This window comes from Canis lupus, chromosome 28 (genome assembly GCF_003254725.2).
Source record: "Canis lupus dingo isolate Sandy chromosome 28, ASM325472v2, whole genome shotgun sequence".
In the NCBI taxonomy this organism is placed as follows: domain Eukaryota; kingdom Metazoa; phylum Chordata; class Mammalia; order Carnivora; family Canidae; genus Canis; species Canis lupus.
In genome coordinates, this window is record NC_064270.1 from 23649245 (window position 1) to 23664521 (window position 15277).

The 15277-nt window shown below is 41.1% G+C and overlaps 1 protein-coding gene across 4 annotated transcripts in view; it reads left to right on the top strand.

Annotated features, from left to right (window-relative positions):
• Nucleotides 1-15277, top strand: part of ACSL5 (acyl-CoA synthetase long chain family member 5) — a 41114-nt gene that overhangs the window by 22838 nt on the left and 2999 nt on the right. For all 4 annotated transcript variants that reach the window (XM_025467204.3, XM_025467205.3, XM_025467207.3 and 1 more), the window contains exons 4-17: nt 587-651; nt 767-868; nt 2685-2784; nt 3768-3946; nt 4711-4743; nt 4838-4889; nt 5683-5756; nt 6363-6440; nt 7770-7904; nt 10588-10722; nt 11229-11324; nt 13547-13619; nt 13897-13985; nt 14153-14269. In XM_025467204.3, coding sequence (XP_025322989.1) covers nt 587-651; nt 767-868; nt 2685-2784; nt 3768-3946; nt 4711-4743; nt 4838-4889; nt 5683-5756; nt 6363-6440; nt 7770-7904; nt 10588-10722; nt 11229-11324; nt 13547-13619; nt 13897-13985; nt 14153-14269 — 1328 coding nt within the window. The remainder of the gene's footprint in view (nt 1-586; nt 652-766; nt 869-2684; nt 2785-3767; nt 3947-4710; nt 4744-4837; nt 4890-5682; nt 5757-6362; nt 6441-7769; nt 7905-10587; nt 10723-11228; nt 11325-13546; nt 13620-13896; nt 13986-14152; nt 14270-15277) is intronic.

Consider the following 15277-nt stretch of genomic DNA (forward strand, 5'->3'; position numbering starts at 1 on the left):
CATGGGAATTTTTATATCAAATGGAGGAAGAAAGTAGGATCCAGGATATATCTTTGGAATGAGCATAATCCTGTAAAACTATACAAAGAAACTATGAAAATCAATATCAGTGTTAATAATAGTGTTTAGGTGATAAAATCATTGACAACTCATATTTTTATTTTTTTCTACATTTTTTATGAGCATACATTTCTTTTATTATAAGGAAGTTCAATCTAAGATTATCATTTGATATAGGCTGTTTGTGTTTACTTATGGGCTTTTACTTGTTCACATCATGTGGGTAGTTCATACTCCTGGTTTTCTCCAAATGCCTATTAACCATGGAGGTCACATATTCCGATATTGAACCACTCTGAATGTTTCAATGCATTTCCTAAATGTTTCAGATGTAGTTTGTAAGACTCTGCCTTTGAGAATGAAGTCCTTACTGCCTTCGACTTTCCTTGACACATAAGAGAAGCTCACATCTTTACTGGATTTCTCCTCCTTTGTGCCTTGTCTCTTCCTAATCTCTTTTTACCTTCTATGATTACTAAAGGATTTGCAGCTGGCACTGATTTTTCTTTCAATATTATGTTTTTAGACAATGGGCCTTGCTTGGGATATAGAAAACCAAACCAGCCCTACAAATGGCTGTCCTACAGGCAGGTAAGTCATGCCCATGGTTTTGGATAGATTCTTTTGTTAATGTGGTATTCTGGGTTATTTGGTCTCTTTGAGGTCTTGACTGCTTCCCCCCCCCACCCTTCTGTCTCTCTCATAGGTGTCTGATCGCGCAGAGTACCTGGGCTCCTGTCTCTTGCATAAAGGATATGAGCCATCATCCGACCAATCTGTTGGCATCTTTGCTCAGAATAGGCCAGAGGTAACCATGCTCAAGTGAACTCCAGAAATAAGTCAAGGCTAGGTCTAAAGACTTAAACCCCACCCCCAAACCAGCACTCTGACACCTGCTGATGACTTAGCAACACTATTTAAAGCCCTGCTATCCTTTAAATATTGTCCTCCTGTAAAGAGTTACAGCTCAAGGGCCTCCTTAATCCCTGCTTGAATGCTTAGTGCTCTAAGCTGGTAACTGGATTTCTCTTATTTCCTAGCCCATAATGATTCACTTTAACTCAGTCTCTTTGTTGTATGAGGAAAATAAGAAGGCTGTGTGGGGCTGGCAAATAAGAGCTTGTGGATATTGTAGAAAGGAAGAGGCATTTGTATTAGAATTGGAACTTGCATGCTGTATTTGAACTTGTCAAACAAGGTACCCATTGCTACTGAGACTGGCTGTCCCCATCTTTCCACAGGGATTTAAAGCAGATTTTAGACATTGAGATGATTGGAATTAAGCTTTAGTTAAGTCATTAGACCAATATACTTAGACAAAGCCTTTGTATGCTTCAGAGTAGTTGGATGTCCTATGCTCCCTAGAGATAGTTGCTTCACCAAAGACCTGAGAGCACCAGATGCACTTTTAGGCGAATCTCCATAATCCACCTTTGTGACCACCCGGCCTCAATAAGAGATATCCTTGATTCTAGTTTAGGAACTTAATGCCAAACCTAGTCTATTCATCTCCTTGGGCTGCCATAACAAAATACCACAGATGGGGTGGCTTCAACAATGGAAATGTATTTTCTCATGGTTCTGGAGGCTAGAAATCCAAGATCAAGATGTCAGCAGGTTTGGTTTCTACTGAGGCCTCTATTCTTGGCTGGCAAGTAGCTCCTTCAAAGTGAGTCCTCACATGGTCTTTCCTCTGTCATCCCTGGTGCCTCTTCCTCTTCTGATAAGGACACCAGTCATATCAGATCAGGACCCCATCTATATGACTTTATTTAACCTTAATTACCTCTTTAAAGGCCTCTAAAAAGAGATATCCAAAAGCAGTCACATTGGGGGTTAGGGTTTCAACATGACTATAAGGTTGGGGGTTGCACAGTTCAGCACATGACATCTAGACGGACACCTAAGGCCCACCGTTAGCAGATTCTGATCATCTTTCCAATTTGTTTTGTATTATTCCTCATGCCTCTTGATGTATACACAGTGATTTTGTACTATCCTTTCTTCATCTGCTTCCTTCTTCTCTGAATGCCTGCTCTGCCTCCATCTTCATGACCAAATCTTACCAGTCCTTCAAAGCCCTGCCCAATTTCCATCACTTTCCCCAGAGCAGTCCCAGATGCCTTTACGACCCCTCCCCAAAAGAGTTTTCTCCCTTCTTACACCTCTTTAAAGTTGGGGCCCTGGGTAGATTGGTCATTTGAGCATTCAACTCTTAATTTGGGCTCAGATCATGATCTCAGGGTTGTGAGATCAAGCCCCATGTCAGGTTCCACACTCAGTGGGGAATCTGCTTGGGACTCTCTCTTTCTCTTCTTCTGCCCCTCCTACACCCCACCTAAGAAAAATATCCTTATAACTAGTGGTTTCTATACCTTTTATGGATAGAACTTACCACGCTCTACCTTTGTATTTTGGTCCTTTGTATTGTAATCATATGTGCTTAGCTTATTTCCCTGATTTAAATGTTCTCTATCACATTAGCAGTGGAAGTCTCCAGGGCCCCCAGGTGATTTCTTTTAACACAAAGGCATCAAATAAGCATTTATTGGCTGAATGATTGAAGTAATACTCTTCCTTTTCAAAGCATTCTTTAGTCCTTACTTGAGCTTTTCTCTATACAGTGGATCATCTCCGAGTTGGCTTGTTACACATACTCCATGGTAGCCGTCCCCCTGTATGACACCTTGGGAGCAGAAGCCATCATATACATTGTCAACAAGGGTAAAACTTCGCTATTAAATTATAACTTGATTTTGTTTTAATGCTGTGTAATTCCTCAACATCTGCTTGCGTTAGCCAACTTGGAATGCTATGGCCAGAATTTGCTGAAGTCTTTCCTATCTTGGAGTACCAAGGATATAATTTACAAGGAAATTACAAAAAGCCCAAGCAGGGATATTCACAGATAAAAGGCTCAATAAAATGCTCAAGGTGGCATGACAATAGAGTCTAGAGATAACACAGCTTACTTTGGCCACACTGGATAATTGGTCATAGAGTGGGTGACTAAGTCATTTAATTGACTAAATCACTATGAAACCACTGATTTCATTTCCTGTTGTTGTAAATTCAAGTCAGTAAAATTAGCCAGCATATACCAATGTCAATGGTGGATTTGTAGAAAAAATTACCATTGTTAGAGAAACAAGGACAAGTTCAGTGGTCAAGTAACAGCCCATTCACATATCTAAAATCTTACTTTCTGTCCCAGAACTAGGAGGGGAAGTGAGTAGACCCATTGGGACTATAGACACAATCAGAAGTTTTAAATTTTTATAAACAAGTATCAAAAAAACATGCTAACATATAGAATCATAAAATGCCTGTCTGCTAAAATCCCATTTGTCCCTTCTTTTTCCTTCTACACCCTACTTCCCTTCCCAACAGAAAACACATTGACAGGACCACACCTGAATGATCCATGTGTGTTGTCAGTATTTTTTAGCAAAAGGAATTTCGTGATTCTAGAAACTGTAAACTGGGCAGCACGCATGCAAACAATGTGCTTCTGTTTTGATTAAGTTCATTTATTATTGATGGAATTGCTTCAGGTTTTGCACATTATACACCTGATTTGCAGGTGTAATCTCCTTTGGGTACCCACTAGCTTTGAAATTTTCAAAAAAAAATCTCTCCCTCCTTGCAAGGCAGTCAGGTACCTAGTAGAGCAAGGAGGTGACCTCCAGCTCTGTTTTTGCTTTCAGCTGATATCGCCGCAGTGATCTGTGATACTCCCCAAAAGGCATCAACCCTGATAGAGAATATGGAGAAGGGCCTCACCCCGGGCTTGAAAATGATCATCCTCATGGATCCCTTTGAGGATGACCTGAAGGAAAGAGCAGAGAAATGTGGAATTGAGATCTTATCTCTGTTTGATGCGGAGGTATGTGCTTTAAATTCAACTAGTGGCTTGAAGGCTGGCCTGACACCAGGGGATATACACTCAGGACATCTACATGAGAGCACAGGCTGTTGTCTGCCTGCAGTGGCAGGAGACGAGTCCATGAGACTTATGCTGTGAAGCTTTGAGAATAATGTCCCTAAAATGATTCAGAAGCCATGTCAGAGGAGAGGGTCTGTGGCCAATGGGAACAGACTTCTAAGCAGAGGATCTATCCATACTGATAGATATATAGAGGTCTTGGAGTCAGGTTGCAGGGTTTGTATTCCAGCTCTACATCTATTAGGTGACCTTAGGCAAGGTGCTCCACGTCTCCCTCTTCCCCTCTCTAAAATGAGGCTGAAATAGTCCCCACCTCGCAGATGGGTTGTAAAGAGTTACATGAGTTCATCTATATAAAGTGTTCCAAATAGTGATTGGTATGTAGTAAACCATGCAATGTCGACTATTTCTGTTATTCAGAAAGATTTAGTAATGGTCCTAAATGACTAGACCTCAGAAGTACAATGGGGAGTTTGGACATCTGGAATCTACCCTCTTGAGATTGACGTCCTAGAGAAAATTTATGCTCCTCCCTCAGGCTTCCTCTGTGCTGGAATGTTGGCTTCCAGGTCTGATCTAGGTTAGAATTTTGGTTCTATCACATAAAAGTGAGGTGTTTGCATAGAGAAGAGAGAGGTCAGTGTTTGTCGTATGTCTTTCCATCATAATTAATGACCTCCTTTCTTGGCTTCCTATTCATGTAGATTCTAGGCAAAGAGAACTTCAGAAAACCTGTGGTAAGTTTTTTTTTTTTTCTGCTCAAATGTCAGTCTTGCCCCGTTCAATTCTCAAAGCTCTTGGTAGGTTAACCCTTGTGCTTCCCCTCTCTAGCCTCCTAGACCAGAAGACCTGAGTATCATCTGCTTTACTAGTGGGACCACAGGTCAGTGTGCATGAAGCTGAACCAGTGTGCAGAGGCCCCTGGTTGGCTAAAACATAGCTTGAGTCACTGAGCACTGGTGGGCTGGTAAATATATCCTATAATGAACCCTATCCTTAGGATCTCATAACCTAGAGCTTTTGAGTATGGATGCCCAATAGAAAAACCTAAGTATAAGCAAGTAAATTTCATTGAACACACTGGGAGGTGTTTACATGGTATGGATTTCAGGAGCCATTCAGATGGCATCACGAAGTCAACTTTCTTCCCCAAGCCCCCACTCTCTCAACCTGACACCACCAGAATAGTTTCACTCAATCAAGGTGACCCAGGGATAGTTCTACACAGATCAGTGTGTGCCTTACCCTATCTCAGCCATTACTTTTCTATTAAAACTCCTTTAGCTTTTGATAATGGCCCATGATGACCTAGAGTCACATCCTCCTGTCCATTGAACCCGTTCATGATGAGATAGTTAGGTAATATAGTTAGGTCTGAAGTCTTAAAAACTGCACAAGATGAAGTTACTTGAATTTTTGTTTTTGACTGTTGCAATCTGAGATTGTGGCTGTTACCCTCTGTGGTAGTAGAAGGCTAATAAAGGTGTCAGCAGTAGTGTCTCTGGGTGCATTAATCATTTATAAATAGAGTCCTATAGCATTCATAAAAGGGCACAGTGACAGGAGAAACTCTTGGCTCTTGGGAACAGAACCAATTGAACACATCTTCTTTCATAGCCAAAAGCTACCTATTAGTTATCTAAAGGATCTTTCTCTTCATGTCCTGTTTCCTACAGGTGACCCTAAAGGAGCCATGCTGACCCATCAAAATATTATTTCAAATGTTTCTTCTTTCCTCAAATGTATGGAGGTCAGTGGTCAATTGTCAAGGAGGTCTTCATTAAAATGTAAATCTGTCATAAGATTTTAATCCTGATGTAAGAGGAGTCAGAGACTAACACAAAACAAAACAAAAACAAAACTCATGATAAAGGCCTGAAGAAGGGACAAATAGTGGTGTCTCTTTGTCCAGAGGACTGTGCATTTTCAAGCCTTGGCCTTTTAGAATCACTGCACATCTCTACACTCAGTGAAATTAAGGGGCACCTCTCAGAGTTATACAGTGCACCACCTGTACAACTGGGTGTGGCAGTCCTGGGAAGGAGCAGTTTTTTTTAAATTAAAGAAAAAATTTTGAGATACAATTAACATAACACTATATTAATTTCAGATACACAACATAATGATTTCATATATATGTTGCAAAATGGTTCCCACAATAAATCTAACATCCATTATCACACATAGCTATAGTTTCTTTTTCTTGTGATGAGAATTTTTAAGATCTGCTCACTTACTAACTTGCAGATATGCAATACAGTATTATTAACTATAGTTAACGGGAGTTACTTTTAAGTCTCCTTCGGAAGAGAAAGTTGGCATTAACACAATGTCTCCTCCTTGTTCTAATCTACAGTATACTTTCAAGCCCACCCCTGAAGATGTGACCATATCCTACCTGCCCTTGGCTCATATGTTTGAGAGGATTGTACAGGTGAGTGTCCTAGGTTCCCAGCACATATGTGAAAAGGTGGTCTTGACTTGCTAGTTCCATGTTTATTCCAAAGGCAGCTACACATTTCCAGTCCTTTCTCTAATGGGAAACCAGTAGGCAGGGAGCTGGCACAGCTGAGTCCAGCATTACTCCTAACTTGCCGCAAAGCCTTTCTCACCATGTCTGTGTATGTCCAGCGGGACAAATGCTTGCTCCTGCTTTCCCACGGCGTGCCTGGGAATGGTGAAGTCCTACCCAGGGGCTTACTATCCACTCTTAATTTGGAGCCAAGATAGGAAACACTGTTTTGTCTTTTATTTTATTTATTTTTTTTTAATTTATTATTATTTTTTATTTATTATTTATGATAGTCACAGAGAGAGAGAGAGAGAGGCAGAGACATAGGCAGAGGGAGAAGCAGGCTCCATGCACCGGGAGCCCGACGTGGGATTCGATCCTGGGTCTCCAGGATCGCGCCCTGGGCCAAAGGCAGGCGCCAAACCGCTGCGCCACCCAGGGATCCCTGTTTTGTCTTTTAAATTTTACTTTGGTTAGGATTTTTTAAAAAAAGATCTCGAGTTAGAGAATGGGAAGTTAACCACAGAAGGACAGAGAAGGAGCACCTGATAGGTAGGATGTTCAGTGTCGTGAGGTAGAGCCGCTCAGGGTTGTGTGTATGCCAGAGAGCCGCCTTTCTGAGAGTGGATTCCAGGCTTTCCAAGCAGCTCTGAAGCTGATCTGAGAACTGAAAGTAGTGTTGGCTTTCCAAAAACATGTGTGGTTGTAAGACTGGAAAATCCCCTCTCTGCTACCCACTTAAATACCACTTCAACCAGCTTATCTGTGGACGTGCGAAGTGCCGAAATCAACAATTCAGTTCAGTTGGGCTTAAAGTATTGACATCTGATTAATAAAATATCAATTCTAATAAGCACATTTTTTTCACATTTTAACACCTCTGAAACTGAGATGGTCTTGCAATTGTAGGCATGCTGTAGTTTAACTGGCAGTGTTTTCCTTAGTGCTACGTAATGAACCCTCTCTTACAAAGGACAGCTCTCAGACTGTCCCTCCCAGCTGTAGGTGGAGTAGGCTGGGCCCTAAGTCTCACAGCTGGTCTTACCTGTCCTGCCACCCCAGCAGCAGTGAGTTTCCAACCTGTCTTGGGGTTAGGCTGCCAGAATTCTGGGTATCTAATGTTTGTGGGGGAGGTGCTATCCAGAGAGAAGTGCCCATGAATGTCAACCTCGTTCCTCAATTCCGTCCAAGACAGGCCCTACCTATAGTGGACCTTTGGCTCTGAACCCTGCTGTCTGGTTTTGCTTTTAGGCTGTTATATATTCTTGTGGTGCCAGAGTTGGTTTCTTCCAAGGAGATATTCGGTTGCTACCTGAGGACCTGAAAACTCTAAAGCCCACACTTTTTCCTTCTGTGCCTCGACTACTCAACAGGATCTATGATAAGGTACCAACCTTGGTTCTGCTGGGCTGGCCCCGAGATTAAGCCTAACTAAGGCTCTGAGGGACTCCATCTTTCTAAGAATTTTTTTCTACTTCCACCCCCCATTCCCTACAAGCATCCACTTATGGCCACATTCACAAATGGCAACTGTGAAAAAACATCATAAATGAAACCCCTTTCATCTGGATATGATCACTTGGACCAGATCTGGAGAAAGAGCTAAATTAAGAGACTTAGGGAGCCTCAAAATTAAACTGAGTCACTGAGGGGTTACTTTGATTTCATCATACCTACTGACTATTGAACTTCTTAATGAGGTACCAGGTCCCACGGTCAGCATTTCATATGTGTTCTGTCATTGAATCTTCACAAAAACATAGGAAATCACATCTACACTTATTATTGAGACTGAACCTCAGAGATTAAAAAACAAAACAAAACAACTTGACCAGAGCGACATCCAGTAAAGGGTTGGGCCAAAGTCATATTGTCACAAAGTAGTTAGATTGATCACTGCTCTGCTTTTCATTACAGTCTACAACATGGTGATTTTTCTAACTTAGTCACTTCTCTTGCATTCATTAGCTGAGATTCTTCCATAAAAACATGACAAATACTCTTTCCCTTTATCTATCAATCTTCAGAATAATGAATTGGTGCCCCAGTGATCTTCTCAAATGACCGAGATTTTTTCCTTTTAATATTATGAACTGTGATTTGCATAATTTTATGCTTAATCCATTTCAGTCATTCTTTGTGATCTCCAAATTGTCCCACCATGGAAGCTGGGAGCTCCATCAAGCTGTTCATGTGTCCTTTTGATATAACCCTGGTAGTTTCTGATAGCTTCCCTGCTTGTGACATAACATGTCCCAATATTATCTTGTATGTTTCTCACCCAAGTCTTGGATTGTCTAATCTTTCCAAGGAGCCCTTGTAACTGGGATATGAACCCAGGCAAAATAGTAATAGAGCCCAGGCTCTTAAGCATGTGTTTGGTCGTCTTATAATTCCATAGACCTAGGAGCCCTGAGGCCCTGGGGAAGTAACATGTGGCCACTCTTCACATGCTTTGGAATCCACCCATGAGTTCTAGCTCTCTTCTTCACACCTGTGAATCTTAAGATACTATGCTGGGACTTCAATGATGGGACAGACAGCATTCTAGAGCACGGATGACCCTGAGACATTGAAAGTGCTGTTTTTAACAGAACTGTTCACAATCCTAGTAGCTCTCAACATGCTATGGAATTATTTGGTGGTTGTTATGGTTTTTGTTCATGTTGTTAGACATTTTTTTTGTTTTTTGTTTTGTTAGACATTTTTACTTTTATTTTTTTTAAAAAGATTTATTTATTTGTGAGAGAGAGCATGAGCAGGAGGAACAGAGGAGAGGGAGAGAGAATTTCAAGCAGACTCCACACCAAGTATGGAGCCTAACTCAGGGCACGATCTCATGACCCTGAGATCATGACCTGAGCAGAAACCAAGAGTCAGATGCTTAACCAATTGGACCACCAGGCTCCCCAAACATTTTTACTTCTGATAATTTCTTGTGATATGGTGATACTTAACATAGAGTTTATTTCTGCCACTTATTTTAAAAATGGAGGGCTTTATTAGTGTGAGGCTCCAAATTCCAGCTCTTGTCAGTGACTTATTAGGAAGGAGCTGTCTTGTAAAAAATTGAAGATAAATCTCTTAAGGTTGAAACAGTTATCAGGAATGACAGGATTCTAGCAACATTTGAGTGTAGATCTTGGAGAAAGCTGGCGAGACACTGGTAAAATGATGGTTATAGGCACGAGTAGATGCCTAGAGCTGACCGCACAGTTGGCATTAGGGGGTGAGAATGAACAGCTCCATCTAACTATATACTCAGAAATGGAAGTATAAATATGGAAGATGGCTAGCGAGTTCTCTCCCCATTTTGACCTGGAAAAGAACTTTGCTTTCCTTTAATCTGACTTCCAATAGGATGGAGTCCCAAAGACCAGAATATGGGGTTCAGGATTTAATTTCAGAAGTAAGGGGGGATTTCAAGTAGTACTTGAAGCTCTCCTTTGCCAGGTGCATGGTTGATTAGTCAGTGAGACAAAAGTACAGGAGTCTGGTGAAATAATGTGAGCTGGTAAAATGGTGTCAGAATTAAGCCCAAAGGTAAGAAATAAGTGGGAAAGTCTGTTGGGTTATGTGTGGTGTGGCTAAAGGAGCTTTAATTATGGATAAAAATGGTTTTTCTCTAAACTTAATGTATATAAGCATCAGGTATTGTGGGGATCAGGGGAGGTGGTGCTTGTTTAAAAAACAAATCAAATCCCTAGGCCTTTGATCTATTAACTCAAAAGCCCAAAAGGTATTACCCATTGAGCTTTGCTTTTTTTTTTTTTTTTTTAAATCTAGTATTCTTAGGTGACTTTGGTGGGCAGATATTGACAACATTTTGAGGATATGCTTTTCTCAGTTGTCAAAGTTGTTTGCCAAGGACAAGAAATCTCCATACATATATACTCAGTACACTTATGTCTTAGTGTGGCCATAATTTTGTGGAATCATCATTGTTTAGCACCCAGTTCATGAATGAAAGTCACTTCTTTGTGAAGCAAGAAGTCACTCTTGCTCACTGATAAATGGCTTTGGTGAGTATCCAATAGGTTTCTAACTAAGAGGAGCTATCATCTTACAGGTACAAAATGAAGCCAAGACACCCTTGAAGAAGTTTTTATTGAACTTGGCTATTTCCTGTAAATTCAATGAAGTGAAAAAGGGTATCATCAGGCGTGACAGTATTTGGGACAAGCTCATCTTTGCAAAGATCCAGGTAGGCTGGTTGGGGCCTGGACAGAGCCAGGCAAATACCTGGGCTTCCTTATAGCTTATCATACTTTGCTTTTTCTCTGATGGCTGAGTGTCTCTTTAATGGTGTTTACTTACTTTTTGAGATCTCTCTTGGACAATTTTGTCATTGAAGGAAATTGGTCAAAAAGTAAAATATAGATTTTACTCAAGTTCTAGCACATACTCTTATTCTTGTAGGTGTTCTGTTGAGAATATATGTAATGATGCGAAGGGCCTGAGAATATGCATTATCTGAGGAACTTTTTAAAAACTGCAGGTATAGTGCCAGCTACAGATGATGGCAACAATAGCAGCTAACATTTTGAGTGGTGTTTCTCAATGTCAGGCCCTATTCTAAGTGCTTTGTAAACTAACTAGTTTAATTCTTATAAGAAAAAACACTGGTTAGGCTGTTCTATCCATTTAGCAGTGGAGGAAATGGAAGCCAAGGGAAGAGTTTTCAACAGTTCTTTTGTTTCTACTGCACAGGCCACCCTTGGAGGGAGAATAAACTTTGTGGTTACTGGAGCCGCCCCCATCTCCTCTCCAGTCCTGATGTTCCTCCGGGCAGCGCTGGGATGTCCGGTAAGCCAAGTATCTTCTTTGAAGATAGCTTATTTAACTTGGGCACAAATCTCACTCTTTAAAAAATGAAGACACCCTTTAAAAAATGAAGTCAAGAGAAAATAATCCTATAATCCTTCTTTATGCATCTGTGTATAGAAACCTTTATATCAACTGGCATCAGGTCTAAAATACTTGTTAAACCACGTTCCATCAAGATTGGTCCTGGTAAAATCAAGATCTACATCATTTTAATGGTTTTGCAGTATATTATTGGATGTACCTAAGTAACTAGTCCCCTACTGATCAACACTTAAGTTGCTATTTTTTCTCTATTATAATCAATGAAGTGATCAGGATATTTGTATATCCTTTACATTTATGCAATTATCAACTTGGGTATTGAAATCACTGCAAGTAGGTATTACTGGGCCAAAATGTAGGAATTTTCTTTTTAAGTTAATGTAGATTATTACACTTCCCTCCAGAAAGATCTTGTCTTTTTTATACATTGCTGCAAATAATGCATGCGATCTTCTTTCCCCACATTCTTGCCAGTGTCAGGCTTTCTCAGTCATTTAAATCTTAACCAACCAGATACATGAAAAATCTCACTGCAGTTTTGTTTCTTTTATTAACACTGACCATTTTTTCTATCACTTATTGGCACTTGTATTTCTTCCATGAATTACTCTATTACTTTCTTATAGAAAAATGGCTGGATGAGATGGTTATTTTTCACATTGCTTCCAAGAGTTCATATAGTAATAATATTTTTTTTTAATTTTTTTAAATTTTTATTTATTTATGATAGTCACAGAGAGAGAGAGAGAGAGAGGCAGAGACACAGGCAGAGGGAGAAGCAGGCTCCATGCACCGGGAGCCTGACATGGGATTCGATCCCGGGTCTCCAGGATCGCGCCCTGGGCCAAAGGCAGGCGCCAAACCACTGCGCCACCCAGGGATCCCAATAATATTTTTTTAATTCTTTTTTCATATAGTAATTATATTCTTTGTCTTGTTAGAAATATTTTTCCTAATCTCATCTTTTTGTCTTGTATATTGCTATATTAAAAGTTTCAAATGTTTATTTCACCACACTGATTAATCTTTATTTGTGGTTTTTGAATTGCTTACCCAGGACTCCCTGACTCCAATATTCCATAAGGCTGCTGTCATTCATGTTTTCTGATAATCTTATGGTTTTACTTTTTTCCAATGAAGTCTCTATTCCGTATGAAATTGCGTACAGGTACTTGGGCATGGAAATTCTCGATTTTCTCCCCCAGATTGCTAACTAGTTCATCCATTTGACCAACATGCACGGCGTGAAATAGATGACCTGTCCTCACAGAGTCCCCTTAGGTATATCCACCATCAAAAAAGATTCTGAACTGATGCCAAGGTCAGAGGTCCTCTACTCTTTCAAATTAGCACCCTCTTGGCCATTCTTCATACTTTCATTTCTCTTAGCCCCTAAAGCCAGTGGATCAGTAGGTCCTGTTGCCACACCCTTCCCAGAAACACCGCCTTCTCCATCTCTACAAAGTCTGCCTATCACAGCCCCTTCCCCACTGCAGTAGTTGATGCGACCTGTTTGCCCCACCAGCTTGTCTCCAGTCAAGGTTATCGATACTCTATACCAGGGGCTGGCAAACCACAGCTCAGGCCAAATCTGGCCAGTTGCCTCTTTTTGGAAGTGACATTTTGGTGGAACATAGCCATACCCAATCATTTACATGATGTCTATAGCTGCTTTTGTGCTACATTGGCTAAGTGACTCAGAGCCCAGAGGCTCACAAAACTGAAAATATTTACTATCTGGTCCTGTAAAGAAAAAGCCTGCCAACTCCTGTTCTATATCACAGCTGAAGCTATTTTCCTTAAAAAGCAACAACAACAAAAAAATACCAACCCCCCGCCCTCCAGAAAACAAACAAAAAACACTGCTCACTTCCCTTAGTGCCTTCAGAAGTGCTCCAACTGCCCAGGCTCAACTTGAAATGCTACCTTTCCTGAAGGTACAGTAGAAGTTTCTATACTTTGCTCCATCTCTGGAGCCTTTTGGTTTTCGACTGCATCCAAGTTGTAGAGATTTTACAGCTCAGGTGTGGGTCAGAGGTATTAGGACACCAAGTATTTTCCAACCCTGAGATCTTGCTTTCCTCATGTCTTGCCATTGGACCTTGTTACCACACTTCATGCTTTCTCTTAAGTCTCAAACCCTTCTTTTGTTTCCCCAGGTGTTCGAAGCTTATGGTCAAACAGAATGCACCGCTGGCTGTACATTTACATCACCTGGGGACTGGACATCAGGTAGGTTCTCCACCTACTGGGCAGATGCAGCGGTTGGGAGAAGGGTTCTAACTGAAACTGAAGGGTTTAGGTTAGATGACCTCACTGCTCTGGACAAGTGTGACAAATGCCAAACTCAAGTTTCAGTCCAGATGTTTCTATCTTGGCTATCCAGCATTGGCATCAGGTAGCTTTTCAATCTTTTTCTTTTAGAGTCAATCCATAAATATCTCACAAACGTGCCTGGAATTATCACTGTTTTGTGGTTCCTCAGCTGATTCAATGTGGTGTATTCTAGGGCATGTTGGAGTCCCCCTGGCTTGCAATCATGTGAAGCTAGAAGATGTACCTGACATGAACTACTTTTCAGTGAACAATGAAGGAGAGGTGGGTAGATTATACTCTGTAGTCATGCCCAGACAATCACGGTAGAGATGTTTATGTCACAAAGAGCACACAGCTGTGATGTGAGCAGACTTGGGTTTGACTTGAAGTGCCTCTGCTGGGAGGTGCAACCTTTGCCACTCTTAACCATCCTCTGCTTTCTTGTGCAGATCTGCATCAAGGGCAGCAATGTGTTCAAAGGATACCTGAAGGATCCTGAGAAAACCAAGGAAGCTCTGGATGAGGATGGCTGGCTTCACACAGGAGACATTGGTCGTTGGCTCCCGGTGGGTGCTTCTTCAAAATTTCTAGGAGCTTCTGCTGTTGGATTGAAAAGATTATAATATGCAAGATGGGCAGAGATGCAAGTAGATTAATTAGCTGAGGCAGCTGGAAGGGTTGGGTCTGTATCCTATCTGTATCCTACATGGCTTGTGGCATCTTCATACTATAAGGAGGAGAATAATACAGCTGAAGAACTTAGGTGGGAGATCTGTGGTCTAGTCCCAGCTCTTTCATGGATCAAAAATGTAATTCTGAGTAAGTCTCCACACTAGAGTTAGAGAGGGCCAAGCCTTATTAGTCACTTCCAGATAATATCCGTTAGGCTGAATTGAAGGATGATTTCTGGAGTCAGCCTTCTTGATGGTTCCATGGTTGGTTCATCCCATCCTATTGTCCTACTTCAGAGGTGTGATCGTGTGGCTTGTATTTGCCATTTGTCCCAGTTCTACAATTCAAATCACTAAGAACCTAAGCCCTTGGACCAATTAACTCAGAGAAATGAAGCCGCAAATGACCTCTGGTAGCTGGTCAGCCCTACCAAGCACAATTATTGACTTGCTTGATTAGCATTAGGACAGTGAAGCTACCTTAGCCTGCTTCAGAATTTAAGAGGACTGATACATAAAAGGAGTCAAGGAGAGGGGAGATCTAAATAATTCAAAGTCTTAGTAAAGATAACTCCTTCCCTATTCCTGAGAGTTCTGGAAATGGAATAATTGGAAATTAAGTAATTGGAAATTCAGAGCTGCCAAGTTTCTTCCCTGGATGAGGCAACCATTTCTACAACTTTAGAAGGTCCTGGGGATGCTTTCTGAGGCTGCATAATGACTCTCCAAAAGGACAAAACAGTATAGACAGGTTCTTGCTGGAAGCTGCTCCCTTTCTCTTTCCCCAAAGCCAACAAAGAGAAATGAAAGCTTGCTCAAAAGTCTCTAGAGGAATGAAGTTTACCTGTGAAAATACCTGTGACTTTGCCACTGACCTCACCCATAGGGCTCAAAAACACTGAT